General features: G+C 45.6%; 1 protein-coding gene across 4 annotated transcripts in view; it reads left to right on the forward strand.

Annotated features, from left to right (window-relative positions):
* Positions 1 to 17,684, forward strand: part of LOC137332572 (C-terminal-binding protein 1-like) — a 92,758-nt gene that overhangs the window by 58,548 nt on the left and 16,526 nt on the right. For all 4 annotated transcript variants that reach the window (XM_067996499.1, XM_067996498.1, XM_067996501.1 and 1 more), the window contains 2 exons: positions 11,914 to 12,068; positions 17,088 to 17,232. In XM_067996499.1, coding sequence (XP_067852600.1) covers positions 11,914 to 12,068; positions 17,088 to 17,232 — 300 coding nt within the window. The remainder of the gene's footprint in view (positions 1 to 11,913; positions 12,069 to 17,087; positions 17,233 to 17,684) is intronic.

Raw genomic sequence — 17,684 nt, forward strand, 5'->3', positions numbered from 1 at the left:
TATAGGACCTTTGTTTGGTCAGTGCTGGATCTAAGGAATTATATATCAAGGGAGGGAACCTGGCCAGTTGGTGTATTTAAGGAATGCCCATGTATGCAATTAATAATAAAATTAAGTTTGAAACAGACTGGAAATTTGTAAATACTTGAGTTTCCAGCATGATTTTAAACCTTGGCATATTTTGTGCTTATCTAGCTGAGGAATGTCTGGTGGAGAATGGAACACTTACCAAATCATTTTTAGCAAGGTTAGATTCACAATAAATTTCAGTCTACCTTGCCCAGTCACTCATTCCCAGGTCGAGTACAGATCGAGATGGATGCAAAGTAAAGCATCAATGGGACATGAACTTGTCATATGAGAGAGACTACTGCACAAGTGCAAAAAGTTCTGTTTCTAATGTCGGCTGTTTCTGTGACCTTGCTGAGTGAGACGGGCAATCAATGTTATATTTATACAGTACATATTTATAATAACAAATATCTGGCAAGGAGTTTAAAGCTCAAATTCAATATTTCACTGACGTTAACAAACAGCTTGAGCTCATCTCTTGCAACCTGACATCAGAATTACTCAATTTAATGAGTCTTGTACTCCACTGCCCCATTTATTACTCTCCAACTCACAGCCCAGTCAATTGCCCTCTGTGGGACCCACCCTTTGTCTTGCATGGAGATCACTGTCTCTGTTTTATTCTGCATAGTCGCTTCCTGTGTAGGTCACTCCAGTGCCTTGAACCATTGTGGTATGTACCCCTGAGGTCCTATTTTAATCTGAGCCTGCCATATGGGCATTAATCTGTTCTTCTACAAATTAACTGTTTTAGAGCAGGAGGGAGGAGCGGATGAGTGGGTGGGCATTCGGGGTGAGAATCATTTCTGTGCAATGATCTGAGCAAAACAATTTCTTTCTCCACCTTTTTACAATCTTTAAGTTTTCCAATTCTCATGATCGCAAGTGAAGATGTTTTGTTTTTTGGTTGCCCAAACCCAAGCATCAAGGAAGCCATCTGGAGACTTCCTCTTACGGATCTTTAGCCAAACAAGAGAATTTACGGTCAAGTCTAGGTCAAGGTTAGAAGGTCTATTGCCAGATCATTTCTACAAAATCTTTTCTATTGATGTCCAGTTTTGGCATTAGCTATCGGTTGGAACAACTACACATTCCTAAAGGTAGAATCAGAGAATAAATACCAGTCTATTATCGTGACTGGTGATGTATCAACAACTTGCATTTATATAACGCCTTTAAAGTAGTAAAATGTCCCAAGGCGCTTCACAGGAGTGCAATCGGATAAAAATTGCCACTGAGCCAAAGAAGGAGTCGTTAGGGCAGGTGACCAAATGCTTGGTCAAAGAGGTAGGTTTTAAGGAGTGTCTTAAAGGGGGAGAGAGAGAGGCAGAGGGGATTAGGGCGGGAATTCCAGAGCTTAGGGCCGAGACAACTGAAGGCATGGCTGCCAATGCTGGGGTGAAGGAAGTGGGAGATGGACAAGAGGCCAGAGTTGGAGGAACGCAGCATTCACGGATGGTTGTAGGGCTGGAGGAGGTTAGAGATGGAGAGGAGCGAGGCCATGGACGGATTTGTACACAAGGTTGCGAATTTTAAAATAAGGCGTTTGGAGACTTGGAGCTCATGTAGGTCAGAGAGCATAGGAAATTCTAACTATTCCCCAGAATAGTTTCCCTGCAAAGGATGGGAGATTAACAGTGTTGTTTCCTAGCAGTCACAGATTTGATTTCCCTGAGATAGATGATCTTAGCTGAGGTACATATAAGGATGGCCTCAGCATGTTTGGGTTAGAAGATAAGGAGGAAACTGGCCAGTGTGCCACCTCCTGATCCCTGTCCACCGATAACCTGCTGCGAAGAGCATCCGCACTGACATGAGTTGGGGGGCATTAGCTGTGTTGACGTTCACTTGCACGTGAAGAGTTGACTGCTTGGGAGGAGGTATTGGAGGATGATTGCATTTGGATCTGTGCCACAGCAGTGATTCGGGGGTGGGGGCTCATAAATGCAGACTATACAGAATAGTGTTTAATTGACCTAAAAGTTTCTGCTTGTCTCTTCCAGTATTGGAGATGATTCCATAATAAATAAGAGTTAACTAATTTTAAGGAATACTCCCCAGGCTTCTCAAACCATTCCTTGGTGCCGTTTTGGTATTTTCATGTGTTATTAAATATGCCAAAAAAGTCAATACTTTGTGACCTGTCTGCTTTTTGGCTTGCTTTGCTGAGAATAGCACTGAAAACCTCTTAAATGTCATTGTTTAATTTTTCTCTTGAAAGTGCAGCTTTGTGTTGTACTTTGTTTCTTCTGAACTTCATTTAAGTTACGTTGTATAAAAACGTAAGCATTTGACTGCAAGAATGACCCCCCCCCAATAAATCACGTAAAACACCAGTGTTTTTTTTAAAGCCCCTTAAAATCTTGGTGAGTTGAAAAGGCCACAGGATTTGGTTCCCCCTGGCTTCTTACCTCTTACCTCGCTGAAATTAATGTCTGGAAAGTTAAACGCTGATATTTTTATGCAGTGGAAGGCGGTTTTTAAAAAAAAAACTTTTCATAGTGCAATTAGGTGTAGGCATGTAGCTTTCAAAAGCTGCAGCAAAAACAATCGGGAACAATGAAAGGACAGCCGCTTAATTGAACAACGTTGGCGGAACAGATTCCTTCCCCCCACCCCCCCCCCCCCCCTCCTCCTTTTCCTATGTTGGATCTGTTGGAGTGGCAGGGTTTGTGAATGAGAGGCTTGTTCATTATCACAGCTTTTGAATACTGTCTGTAGCGAAGGAGGGGGAAGGGGGGTGGGAAAAAAAATAAGAATCTGTGCTGCTTGGGGTAGTCTGGGAGAGCTCTGTTTACTTAACAATGCAGAGGCCTGTTTGAATGTTGTGTGAGCTCCTGATTACATTTGTGGTTTCCTGTCTGCAGTGAGATTTCAGTTCAGGTTAACCCCTTTGGAGCTGGAATCTCAAGTGTGCCAGTGAAAACAAGGTCAGGCCTATGCCTGAGCAACATATTTCCCTGGCTTCTTTCCCAGTTTGCTTAACCCTGTAGAGGTTCCTGGAATACCAAGATGTCTGCGCCGATGACTATTATTGCTTCGACATGTGGGACAGATGGGCCAGCGGGAGAGGAGACTAAGGTTCTGCCAACTCAATCTTTGGCTCCATTTTACACTGCGGGCTGTGCATTAGAGGAGTAGGAAATACTTGTCATACACAAGCTGCTAGAGCTGCTGTTTGTGTGCTGCTGAAACTTTGACAGTTGGAGGGAAAGCCCATGTAGTCCAACAGTGTGGAGACAGCATTGCAGACCTACATGGACTTTTGTTTGTTCGTGGGATGTGCGCAGTGTTCCTCCCCTAGTTGCCCCGAGAAGGTGGCGGAAATACTTTTACAACTGAACAGCTTGGGAGACCAGAGGGCATTAAGAGTCAACATGCAGGCCAGACATAGGAACTGGGGTTGGCCTCTCGGGCCTGTTCCGACATTCACTTACATTGCAACTACATTTACCTGCCTTTTTTCTATATCCCTTGATACCCTTGCCTAACAAAAATCTGTCATTGCAGTTTTGAAAATTTCAATTGATTTGACATTCACAGTCTTTTGAGGGGGTGGGGGGGGGGTGGAGTTCAGGTTTCCACTGCCTTTTTGTGTGAAAAAGTGCTTCCTGATTTTACTCCTAAATGGCCTAGCTCTAAATTTCAAATTATGCCCTCTTGTTCTGGATTTCCCTACCAGAAGAAATAGTTTCTCTGTTTCTACCCTATCTAATCCCTTAATCAATTTAAACACTTCGATTAGATCACCCCATAACCTTCTAAACTCAAGGGAATACAAACCAAGTTTATGCAACCTCTCGGCACAATTAAACCCTTTAAGCCCTGGTATCATTCTGGTGAATCTGCACTGCACACCCTCCAGGCCAATATATCCTTCCTGAGGTTTGGGGCCCAAAACTGAATGCTGTACTCCAGATGGGGTGTGATGAGGGCTCTACAAGTGAAGCATCACTTTCTCACTTTTGAATTCCAGCCCTCTTGAGATAAAGGCCAACATTCCATTAACCTTTTTGTACCTGTGCACTAGCTTTTAGTGATTTGTGCACATGGACACCTAAATGCCTTTATTCCTCCACAGCTCCTAGTCTCCCACCATTAAGGAAATATTCTGATTTGTCTTTCTCAGTTCCAAAGTGGATGACCTCACGTTTCCCCACATTGAACTCAATCTGCAATAGTTTGCCCACTCACTTAGTCTGTTTATGTCCCTTTGTAGTTAATCCTTCCATCCACACAACATACTGTGCCTCTGAATATAATGTCATTCAGGAGTGGCAGTCATTAATGAACTAATTGAAAATCTGGCCTGTTTTTATGGTGCTAGCCCACAAATTACCAGATTTATTGAATCCAGTAAATTCCAGAACGCTGCCACTTCAGCTGATTGTGTAGTGGTTGCACTGTGCACTGACCAGGCGGTGGTGGGGTTGCACTGCACTGGCACCCAGTGATGGCGTGGTAGCGCTGTGCACTGGCGCCGGGGATGGCGTGGTAGCGCTGTGCACTGGCGCCGGGGATGGCGTGGTAGCGCTGTGCACTGGCGCCGGGGATGGCGTGGTAGCGCTGTGCACTGGCGCCGGGGATGGCGTGGTAGCGCTGTGCACTGGCGCCGGGGATGGCGTGGTAGCGCTTTGCACTGGCGCGGGGGATGGCGTGGTAGCGCTGTGCACTGGCGCCGGGGATGGCGTGGTAGCGCTGTGCACTGGCGCCGGGGATGGCGTGGTTGCGCTGTGCACTGGCGCCGGGGATGGCGTGGTTGCGCTGTGCACTGGCGCCGGGGATGGCGTGGTTGCGCTGTGCGCTGGCGCCGGAGATGGCGTGGTTGCGCTGGCGCCGGGGGTGGCGTGGTTGCGCTGGCAACGGGGCTGGCGTGGTTGAACTGTGCACTGGTACCGGGGGTGGGGTAGTGTGGTGTTGCACTGGTACCGGGGGTGGGGTAGTGTGGTGTTGCACTGGTACCGGGGTGGCGCGGTGTTGCACTGTGCATCGGTACTGGTGGTGATGCTAGATGAACTTGCTGTCAGGATCATCTCCAGCACTTATGATATCCCTGCATTGATATTCGGCTAAATGTTATCTTTTATATTTAAAAAAATTTCCTTTTTGCTTTTCTGTTACCTGCTGTCGCAGAAATTTGAATTGAATCGGCCCTGGGGTGTACCTTGCTTTTAGTGAGACTTGGTGACCACCCCCCCCCCCCCCCCCCGGCACGTTACTGCTCCTTCAATCGCTGCCAAAGGGTTAAAAAGAAAACGGCCTCCTCTATGATGGCTGTACTCCAGTAAGAATCGTCACTTTCAGGAGAAAAGGGGAGAAAATGAAAACATTTTAGTGAAGTAAAACTTCCTAATATCAAAATGAAGAGGAAAACAGCCTTTTTTTGACGTGTGGGGGTGAAGAAGAGGAATTGCTGAGTGAATTTTCTATTTAAAGAAACCACACAACTGTTCGATAGAGAGCCTTGTTGCTATATAATGGCAACTAAATGAGATATTCAAACTGGGCATTGTTCCCATGTGTTTCCATCAATCACACCAAAATCCTTTTTATTTTTTGTGCAAGGAGCAAATGACACAGCTGGTAATGATTCATCTGTGAAACTTTGCCCCAGGTGAAATATGGCACTCTGGAGGCTCAGCCCTGTCTGCTAACAAGTGTTTCATTAGCACCGCACTCTATCATGGGTTGGAAGAGACGTCGCTCAGTCCGTATCGGAAGTAGATCCACCGACGGCCCTGAGAGAGACACTTTTTTGTTTGTTTTCACTTTTTTCCGTGCCCATAATTTGAAGGCAGGTATTCCTGATAGCAGCTGGAGGAACGGGCTACATTGCATCTAGTGATCTGCACACCATTTTTATAAAAAAATCATACCACTGAATGGAATGATGAATTTAATACCATTTTGGCTTTTTTGATTTACTTTTTAGTATTTTTAAACGACTATACTGGTAACATAGGAGTCCTGATTTGAAGGAGCCAATGAGTCCATCATTGTGTGAAATGTAATTAACAAGTGCGGATGTATGTATGTAGTCAGTCAGTCAATCCAGCTCCCTCAGTATGTATGTATGTAGTCAGTCAGTCAATCCAGCTCCCTCAGACTGTCCGGCTCAGTAACACCCAGCAATCACCCAGTGTTACTGACTGTATCTCTACTGATAAATGTGCTGCCTCACGCTGTCGGGTTCAACATTTGCCTCCCACGTTGCTTCAGTCTGACACTTCCATTCCTCACTTTTACTGTTTCCATCAGACCACATGATGCGAATTATTGGTAGGGAACTTGGACAATAGATGTGACCAGTGTTTTTTGGGGGACACAGACACACTGTGCATCACTGCACTTTCGGCACTGACCGTGAGTAAACACACTGTTTTTGCAGTGAACCCGGCCTTGTGATCCTGCTCCCCCAACAGCAAGTAGCTGAGCTGTAGAGGTGGAGCCTGCTACAGAAACTGGTCACACAGCTCCTTCAGTGTGTCTAAATACAAAATATTCTTGTGTTTGCTTGCTGGCATTCACTTGCATCCTTTCCAAGATTCACCCCAAGGCCTCCGCCCAGTTCTTTTTTTTCATTTATGTATATTTTTTAAAAACCCTGTCTTCAATTTCTTTTCATTCACCTTCCATGCCTGCTCGTCCCCCACCCCGTCCAGCCTCATGCTTTGGTCTCATTTTCCCCTTCCTCCTGCTTTGGCAATCTGCTGAAAGCTTCACTTATTTTTCTTTCTCCAGCCCCTCTTGCCAGGAGTTCTGTATGTTCTAAGGTGATAACATTGACGTACTAGACTCGAGGCGTGGTTTCAAGGCAGAGCTAGGAGGCAGGACAAGTTGATAAGGCGTCTTTTTAAAAAAAAGTGTACGGGATCCTGGACTTTATAAATAGAGGCATAGAGTACAAAAGCAAAAACGTTATGCAAAACCTTTATAAATCACTGGTTAGGCCGCTGGGTTATTGTGTCCAATTCTGGGCACCACTTTAGGAAGGATAATAAGGAGTGGGTACAGAGGAGGTTTGCCAGGATGATTTTTTTATTCGTTCATGGGATGTGGGTGTTGCTGGCGAGGCCGGCATTTATTGCCCATCCCTAATTGCCCTTGAGAAGGTGGTGTGAGCCGCCGCCTTGAACCGCTGCAGTCCGTGTGGTGAAGGTTCTCCCACAGTGCTATTAGGAAGGGAATTCCAGGATTTTGACCCAGCGACGATGAAGGAACGGCGATATATTTCCAAGTCGGGATGGTGTGTGACTTGGAGGGGAACGTGCGGGTGGTATTATTCCCATGTGCCTGCTGCTCTTGTCCTTCTAGGTGGTAGAGGTCGCGGGTTTGGGAGGTGCTGTCGAAGAAGCCTTGGCGAGTTGCTGCAGTGCATCCTGTAGATGGTACACACTGCAGCCACAGTGCGCCGGTGGTGAAGGGAGTGAATGTTTAGGGTGGTGGATGGGGTGCCAATCAAGCGGACTACTTTGTCCTGGATGGTGTCCAGCTTCTTGAGTGTTGTTGGAGCTGCACTCATCCAGGCAAGTGGAGAGTATTCCATCACATTCCTGACTTGTGCCTTGTAGATGATGGAAAGGCTTTGGGGAGTCAGGAGGTGAATCACTTGCCACAGAATACCCAGCCTCTGACCTGCTCTTGTAGCCACAGTATTTATACGGCTGGTCCAATTAAGTTTCTGGTCACTGGTGACCCCCGGGATGTTGATGGTGGGGGATTCGGCGATGGTAATGCAGTTGTATGTCAAGGGGAGATGGTTAGACTCTCTCTTGTTGGAGATGGTCATTGCCTGGCACTTGTCTGATGCGAATGTTACTTGCCACTTATGAGCCCAAGCCTGGATGTTGTCCAGGTCTTGCTGCATGCGGGCTCGGACTGCTTCATTATTTGAGGGGTTGTGAATGGAACTGAACACTGTGCAATCAGCGAACATCCCCATTTCTGACCTTATGATGGAGGGAATGTCATTGATGAAGCAGCTGAAGATGGTTGGGCCTAGGACACTGCCCTGAGGACCTCCTGCAGCAATGTCCTGGGGCTGAGATGATTGGCCTCCAACAACCAATACCATCTTCCTTTGTGCTAGGTATGACTCCAGCCACTGGAGAGTTTTCCCCGATTCCCATTGACTTCAATTTTACTAGGGCTCCTTGGTGCCACACTCTGTCAAATGCTGCCTTGATGTCAAGGGCAGTCACTCTCACCTCACCTCTGGAATTCAGCTCTTTTGTCCATGTTTGGACCAAGGCTGTAATGAGGTCTGGAGCCAAGTGGTCCTGGTCATGCCAGGATTGAAGGACTTCAGTTATGTGGAGAGATTGGAGAAACTGGGATTGTTCTCTTTAGAGCAGAGGAGATTATTGGGAGATTTAATAGATGTGTTCGAAATGATAAAGAAATAGCCAGAAACTGGTTTCATTGGCAGGAAGGCTGATAACCATAGGCCACAGATTTAAGATAATTGGCAAAAGAACCGGGGGGAGATGAGAATTTTTTTTACGCAGCACAGCAAGTTGTTATGATCTGGAATGCACTGCCTAAAAGGTTGGTGGAAACAGATTCAGTAATCTCTTTCAAAAGAGAATTGCATAAATACTTGAAAAGGAAAAATTTGCAGGGCTATGGGGAAGGAGCAGCGGAGTGGGACTAATTGGATAGCTCTTTCAAAAAGCCAGCACAGGCAGAAAGGCCTCCTTCTGTGCCGTAAAGTTCTATGATTCTAGGAGTGGCGAGAGGCTGATGGCTCAAAGATGGGGTGGGGCGACTTAGGAAGGAGCCCGAGGCCAGACAGGACTTGGACCTGGTTGAACCTGCTGCTTCCTCACTGGGAGCTGGCTGCTGGTTTGGCAGTCATTTTAGAGGGGTGGGTGCATGCAATGAGACATGTCATGTGTTACATAGGAACAGGAGTAGACCATTCAGCCCCTCAAGACTCTCTGCCATTCTATTAGATCTTGGTTGATCTGTACCTCAACTCCATTTCACATTCAAATGTTCTAGCTCTAATTTTTAAGATTATGCCCTCATGTTCTGGATTCTCCCACCAGAGAAAATAGTTTATCTCTATCTAATCTATCGAATGCTTTTATCCTCGATTAGATCACCACTCAAGCTTCTAAACTCAAGGAAATACAAACCAAGTTTATGCTCACCTTTCCTCATAATTTAACTCTTTAAGTCCTGGTGTTTACCAGTCAGATCCTAGAACTTAAGGTTTCGACGGATTCCATTTATGCTGCTTTTGTTAGTGTGTGTGTTCAATAGGATGATGCTTTTTTTTTCATTTTTATTCCTCATACAGCAGCCCTAGGGTTCACTGACTGACTGAGTTTGGCTGAGCTGTAGGATGGGGTGGACTGCACCGTCAGGGCCCTGATTGTCCTTGGAGTGGCAGACTGACTGATTCACTGCAACAGAGATAGGCCTGCACTTTTCAGCAGGTTCGCAGTCAGAAGATGGAACCGTGGCTGGTTTCCTTCTCCTAGCCCAAAGGCACTGAGGCCAATTGTCACACCCCTACCACCAACCCGACTGCGATCAGGTATTGATCCTGGGACCTTCTGTTCTGTATGACTCGGATATTCTCCGTCTTAACCAGCAGAGCCACTAGAAAAAGCAGCATGAATTTATTAAAATGTCATATTTTTCCATATTTTGCCTTCTGCTTTGAGTTTTCATGGTGAGCAAAATTTTTGAGTTGGATGGTAACATTTAATTCTGACCTCTAACTGGTTAACCATCCAGAGTACAGTCCCAGTGCTTCTGTTTTTGTAAAGTCTACCCTTGTCGCCATGGGCATTGTATTGAACCTTATTGTCTGCTGTCGGAATGATAAACATCTATTTTTAGACCACAGGAACTGTCAGGGTTATAGTGCAACTAAACTCCTATCAACCTCGGCATTTACTTCTGACTAGCAATGACCTAGATCATAGGTTTTCAAAACAGTTGAGTCCCCACCCATTTAGGAGTCATCAGCTTTCTGTGACTTTATTTATTTTTTGACTCGCGAACATATTATTGTCATTGTCTTGCTTTAAGATGCTTTAAAAAAAAAAGCTGGTTTTATAAAGCTTTTTTACTCTGGGAGCTAGCGCCATCTTTCAGGGGTAAGGACGGGGCGCCCCGGGGCCTGTGTCGACGTGTGCAGGGGCATGTGTTGATATTATCAGGGGCTCCTTGGCAATGTGTATTTGCAGTGGGCTCCGCCCCACAGTAAAGTACGTAAACTACACTGTTAGATCTGTATGTGTGTTCCTACTTTTCTTAGAAAACAGTTAAAATGATGCAATGGACTGACACATGTAGCGAGTGAGTGTGTGTCACTGTTGTACTGTGATCTGTAGCGGGAGGGGGTGAATCAATGATTGTAGCGGTGCTAAATATACAGGCAGCTATTTTTAACTATCTTTGCCAGAATAAAGATTAAATTTACTGGAAACTACCGGATTAAGTCAGAAGAATGGTGTATGTCCGGAGTACTTTCTGTATAAAATACTCCACCCATCTGTATACCATTTTCAGATGTGAAGTAACGATCTCTGGTCTTTTGTGCGATACCGGCACATTCCTTACTCACTGCGTTTGCCTTTTGTGGCACTCTGCCAATTACAGATACCCCCTCGCTTTGTGGAGCCACTCTGATGCCTGAGGTTACAAGTGGCTCATGAGGAAACATTTGCTTTCCCGTTGCTAGTTGAGTCTGAGTCTGCTCACTCTGTTGAAACATAGTTGGGATGTAAAACACCCAGTTAGTTATCGATGGCAATACTTACAGTTGGGTAGCAGAGATCCCTGGGGTTCAATCCAGACCCTTTCCAGTATTCGCAATATTAATGATCTTGACTACTGCTGTTAGGAAGTCTAGAGTTTCAGGAAGATGCCAAGTTGCAAGGGATGATGAGATGTTCTGAGGTGAGAGCTATTGTTCAGAGGTCCACAGGCGCTTAGCATCTGGGCAGATAAATAGCACATCAAATTTACCTAGAATTGCTTTTTCTAGCTTTGGGCACAGTGCTTCCCGGAAGGACTGACCAGCACTGTTGCTGGGACTTCATTCACTCCACATCAAATTTTAATTGAAGTTTTTGTAGTGTTCACTTGACCTGAAAGCGCCCAGCTATTGTATGTATGTTCTGTGTGCTGATAAACTTGGGTTGTCTCTGGGAAGTGCATTTTGAGCTGTATAACACTAAGACAAAGTTCTGGTGGTTACTGGTCTGTCAGTCTGAGGAAATAAATTGAGTATCACACCAGAGGTGTATCGCACAACGTTAAAATATATTAAAAGACTTGCAATTATAAAGCGCCTTTCACGACTTCAGGATGTCCCAAACCGCTTTACAGCCAATGAAGTACTTTTGAAGTGTAATCACTGTTACGTAGGAAACACGGCAGCCGGTTTGCGCGCAGCAAGGTCCCTCAAACAGGAATGAGATAATGACCAGATCATCTGTTTGTGATGTTGGTTCAGGGATAAATATTGACCAGGACATCAAGGAGAACTCCCCTGCTCTTCTTCGAATAGTGTCTTGGGATCTTTTATGTCCACGTCTCATCCAAAAGACAGCACCTCCAACAGTACAGCGCTCCCTCAGTACTACACGGAAGTGTTGGCCTGGAGTGGGGTTTGAACACGTGGCTTTTTTACTCTGAGGTGTGAATTACTGCACCAAGTTGACACTTGAAAGCCCATTTACAAAAGTGAAAGAAGCATTGAGAAGGGTTCAGACAAGGGGAACAAGGTTGCTGCTGGGTTCCCCAGTAAATGAGCTACAAAGAGACTGACTGTTCTTGTGGGTTGGCGGAATCATTGACCCATGTTCCATTTGTTTCCAGGCATTCGTCCTCCCATTTTAAATGGCCCAATGCACCCGCGCCCCTTAGTGGCACTGTTGGATGGCCGGGACTGCACTGTGGAGATGCCAGTCCTGAAAGACGTTGCAACAGTGGCGTTCTGTGATGCACAGTCTACTCAGGAGATACACGAGAAGGTAAGAGAAGTCTGATAGTCACTGGAGTTTGCCCTGGATGTTTCACTTCCTGTTCCACTGCAATCTAATCCTCCTAGCTGTTAGAGAATTAAATGTCCAATTCAAATTCACAGGTGTAGAAAATAGATGTCACATAACCAAGCAGCACAGGTACAGATGTTCACTGGTAATTGGATATCGTATTAAGGTAATATTAATGAGGTCTGGAGGGCAGGGTGGCTCTATGGATTTGCATTTGGTGCTACAACATGCTTTTATGTGCATTCCTCTTGAGGGTGTTTATCTGGAATGAGTTAATTTTTTTAAAAAAGGTGTGGTGGTGTATTTAAGTGTAATAGGATAAATACCATTGCAATGCTGCTGAATATTCATTCTCAATGCCACTGCCATGGGATGTTGTAGATGCCTCCTCCCTTGAGGGGGAAAATTCCCGTAAGTCACATCACTGCATGCTGTCACTTGCCTCTGAGCAGCCGTCTCAAAAGTAGCTTTGATGAAGGCTTGGGAGCTGGGTCCCCATCCTCTTACCTGCGGGTGCTACATGGCCCAAAAGACTGAAGTGAAAGAATAAAATTTATTTGTATTCTCTGGTCTGCACTGAAGCTGGTCCCATCCAGGCCTCAGTGCCTCTGGATTTGAAGGGAGATAGGGGCTTTTATGCTTTTGATTTGCTATCCGTTACCCCTGCTACAAAGTGTGCTGCATGGATGTCTGATGAAGACAGGAACATAGGAACAGGAGTAGGCCATTCAGCCCCTCGTGCCTGCTCCGCCATTTGATAAGATCATGGCTGATCTGTGATCTAACTCCATATACCTGCCTTTGGCCCATATCCCTTAATACCTTTGGTTGCCAAAAAGCTATCTATCTCAGATTTAAATTTAGCAATTGAGCTAGTATCAATTGCTGTTTGCGGAAGAGAGTTCCAAACTTCTACCACCCTTTGTGTGTAGAAATGTTTTCTAATCTCACTCCTGAAAGGTCTGACTCTAATTTTTAGACTGTGCCCCCTACTCCTAAAATCCCCAACCAGCAGAAATAGTTTCTCTCAATCCACCCTATCCGTTCCCCTTAATATCTTATAAACTTCAATCAGATCACCCCTTAACCTTCTAAACTCTAGAGAATACAACCCCAATTTGTGTAATCTCTCCTCATAACTTAATCCTTGAAGTCCGGGTATCATTCTAGTAAACCTACGCTGCATTCCCTCCAAGGCCAATATGTCCTTCCGAAGGTGCGGTGCCCAGAACTGCTCACAGTACTCCAGGTGCGGTCTAACAAGGGTTTTGTATAGCTGCAGCATAACTTCTGCCCCCTTGTACTCCAGTCCTCTAGATATAAAGGCCAGCATTCCATTAGCCTTACTGATTATTTCCTACACCTGTTCATGACACTTCAATGATCTATGTACCTGAACCCCTAAGTCCCTTTGGACATCCACTGTTTTTAACTTTTTACCATTTAGAAAGTACCCTGATCTATCCTTTTTTGATCCAAAGTGGATGACCTCACATTTGTCTACATTGAATTCCATTTGCCACAGTTTTGCCCATTCACCTAATCTATCAATATCGCTTTGTAATTTTATGTTTTCATCTACACTGCTTACATTGCCACCAATCTTTGTGTCATCGGCAAACTTAGATATGAGACTTTCTATGCCTTCATCTAAGTCGTTAATAAATATTGTGAATAATTGATTTAGCTGTGATGCTTCCTGCGGTTACATAACCCACCGATACTGTCCAGGCTTGCCTGTTGGTAAAGGCCACTTGGGCAAGAGGGAGTGGGTGCTCATGAGAACAAATCCCAGCAAAGAGTTGGTACCTTCAGGAAGGGCAGAACGAAGGATAATTTTTTTTTCCAAGGAAGGTTTTTGTGGGGATGAAGAGATAGATGCAGTACGGTAACGGCATAACCGCAAACTCGGCTGTCGCTTTGAGAAATTGGCAGAGACACAGATGGTGACAGCAGTAGCTATACTTTCAAAGTTTATATATAAATGCAGCAGTTTATTGAAACTTTTTCACAAAATAAGACTTTAAGAACTGTCCTCATATCTTTCATAGAATCTGATCTATAGACTGCACCATGAACATTTTGTAAAACTCAATGTCTTGGATGAAAAGGCAAAACCAGGAATGCAGCGGCTGCGACCCGCGCGCCAGATTAGGCACGGCTGCGACCCGCGCGCCAGATTAGGCACGGCTGCGACCCGCGCGCCAGATTAGGCACGGCTGCGACCCGCGCGCCAGATTAGGCACGGCTGCGACCCGCGCGCCAGATTAGGCACAAGTTATTCTGAAGACTGGTACATTGAGGTTTTGAATGCTGTCACTTCAGCTACTCTTTCAAAAAGTCTAGACACATATTTTGCTGGGAAATGCATCCCGTTGAAAGAATGTTATGAATATGGAGAATCCTTGTGCCTCTCTATGGTTGCTGATGCATTGCATTACGAAGGTGGAAATAGGCGGTCTTGATGATGGAGAGGATATGGGGTCGGAAGCTCACCTCAGGGTCAATAAGGACACTGGTCCATTGTGGTTCAGCCTCAGAGGCCATGGAGGAGGATGGAGTCGGTGGCGAGGGAACGTTGGAAATTTCTGCTCATCTAATACTGGATGTCAGATGACATCAGAGGCAGTGGCAGGGTCAAGGGAGGTGGTGGTGAGGTAAAGCTGGGTGGCGTCAGCGTACATGTGGAACCTGACGTGTTTTCGGATGATGTTGCTGAGGGGCAGCGTGTAGATGAGAAATAGGAGGGGGCCAAGGATAGATCCTTGAGGACTGCAGAGGTAACTGTTCAGGAGCGGAAAGAGAAGCCATTACAGGTGATTCTCTGGCTCCGACTGGATAGATAAGAATGAAATCAGGTGAGGGCAGTCCCACTCAGCTGGATGACGGAGGAGAGGCATTGGAGGATGATGGTGTGGTCAACCATGTCAAAGGCTACAGAAAGGTAGAGAAGGATGAGGAGGGACAGTGCACCATGGTCACAGTCACGTAGGAGATCATTTGTGACTTTGATAAGGGCTGTTCCACTGCTGTGGCAGTGGTTGAAACCTGATTGGAGAGGTTCAAATATAGAGTTGCAGGAAAGATGGACATAGATTTGGGAGGCCACACACATTAAGGACTTTGGAGAGGAATGGGAGGTTGGAGATGGGGCAGTAGTTTGAAAGGGAGAGGGACAGTACTAGAGGAGAGGAAACCTAATAATGGGGCCAGGAAGGAAAGTTGGGTAGTCAGCAGTTTGGTGAGAATAGGGTTGAGGGAGCAGGAGGTGGGTTTCATGGACGAGATGAGTTCTGAGAGGGCATGAGGTTCACACCAGTTTGAGTTTAAAAAGAAGAGACGTGCATTCATGTAGCACATTATCATTTCTCTGAGGAACAGCTCGAACTATTACACCTGCAATTAATTAATTTAAAATGTAGTGACCATCAAGTAGATAAGCACAGCAGCCATTTTGCACACCAAGATCACACAGGATTAATGTTTCAGCAGTTCTGATGGGTCATCGGCCTAAAACGTCTACTCTATTTCTTTCTCCACATAATGCTGCCTGACTTGCTGAGTGTTTCCCAGCAGTTTCTTTTTTTTATTTCAGATTTCCAGCATCTGCAGTAGTTTGCATTTGTACACTATTAAAGCAAGTTTATTTATCCTTCGAGATGTGTGCTGCCAACTGAGCCAAACTGACAGTATTGACTACAGTATAACTCCAGCCTTAGTTTTCCTCTGTTACCACTGTTGCATCATCCAGTATTGTAAACTGTCTGTTCAAAAAAAATCAGCACATTTTCCACACTCTGGCAGAAAGTGTTAGCAGTCAGGCTGTCTGCTATTCGATGGCACTAACCTGTAGTTAAGAAATATATTCCTGCTGGCCTTGAGCATCTTGTACAGTTGGCATAATTTTAAACCTAACCTTTTAGTATATCTGCACTGATTGGGACCAGGTTCCTCCATTATATTTAACTGGGACTGATCTGCAAGGGAAGAATTATTGGGCGTGACTCTTGTATTTATGTCTGACGTCGGGGTGGGGGGGTAGTTGGACACCGGTGGGAGGTGAGTTGGACATCAGGGGTCCGATTGCGGGAGGGGGTTGGATCACGGGGTGGTTTACAGGGTAGCTTGGTGGGTCAGGGGGAGCACTCCTGCTCCTCCTGGCCCACAAGCAGCGCTGGAAAGGCACTGACCTGTTCCATCCAGCCGTTCTCTCCTCCCTTCAGCTGCCGGGTTTCCTGAGGCCTGGAAAACCCGGTCCCCCGGAGATAAATGTGAAACAGAGGTTAAATTTGAGGCAAGCAATCTCAATAAAATATTTTAACGACTGACCCACCTCTGGAAAGTAGGCTCGTTACCTGCCTCTGTTTAAAAAAAAAACCGGAAAGTATTATAGGCGGGTTGGGTTTGCCAGTTTTACATTTTCAAACCCCCCACCCCCGGCCCTCCAGAGGGATTAAAATTACCCCCAGAGAGTCCGTTTGGGCAAATTGCAGGAGAGTGTCTTGTGCCTTTAGAATTGCGCCCAGCAAGAGCTGGTGCTTTTGTTGATGCAGTCCAATTCTGAGCGGGGTATGGGAAATCACTTCTTACTCTGCATGTGACCTGTGCTGTACTGACCCGGGTGTGCTTGTTGGGGGCACTTAGAGAACTTTACATTTAAACCATACAGTACGTAAGCTGTGAATGCTTGATGGGACAATGTAGAAAAAGCTTTACACCTATGTCAATCTCGTGTTGTGCTTTGATAGGATACTATATGGTGAAGTTGCATATTTCGAATTATCTTTTAATTCAAATTGTGCAACAAAAAAAACACCCTCCTGTGCCGTTTAATTAAAGTTGTTTAATTCGTACTACTGGATAATTCAGATTTTTTTTGGGTGAAAGTGACTGTGAATTCATGCATAGACTGTAGAGGGAACTATGAGCGCTGTGCTCACTTAGTTGTACGTGAAGAAAGTGATTCCAAGCTGATTGGACTCTCTCTCTCTATCGCAGGTACTGAATGAAGCAGTAGGCGCCCTGATGTACCACACCATTACGTTAACACGAGAGGACCTCGAGAAATTCAAAGCACTTCGAATTATCGTCCGGATCGGCAGTGGTTACGACAACGTCGACATTAAATCGGCTGCGGATTTGGGTAAGGGATTGGGGCTGCGGTCCACTTAGAGAGCAGCGAGAATTGAGCCGACTAAAAGATAAACGTTGATTACCAGACCGCTGTGCTGCTGTAGTGATCTCTCTGCGGTCGTGTGGTGGCTGATGGCCACTTCTTGTTAACGTCGCATTGCGGTCTGGACAGCAGATGCTTGTTCTGTTCAACGTATCTGAGGATTGTTGAGTGTACCAAATATTTTTTGGATTATCTGTTTATTGATTATTGTGGCTTGCCAGCTATCCTGCTGCTGTGTAAATTGTTCTCCTGTAAAGCACCGACTTTCCCATCACATTGGGGTAGCATACTAGAGCTCCATGTCGTACCTCAATGGTGAGAGGTGGCTTTTTGTCCTCAGTTTCGGCCTGACTGAGTTCTAGATCTAGCTGCACTGTTCAGAGAGGGAATGAGGGGATTCCCAATAGGGAAGGGAAGAC

This window comes from Heptranchias perlo, chromosome 14 (assembly GCF_035084215.1).
Source record: "Heptranchias perlo isolate sHepPer1 chromosome 14, sHepPer1.hap1, whole genome shotgun sequence".
In the NCBI taxonomy this organism is placed as follows: Eukaryota; Metazoa; Chordata; class Chondrichthyes; order Hexanchiformes; family Hexanchidae; genus Heptranchias; species Heptranchias perlo.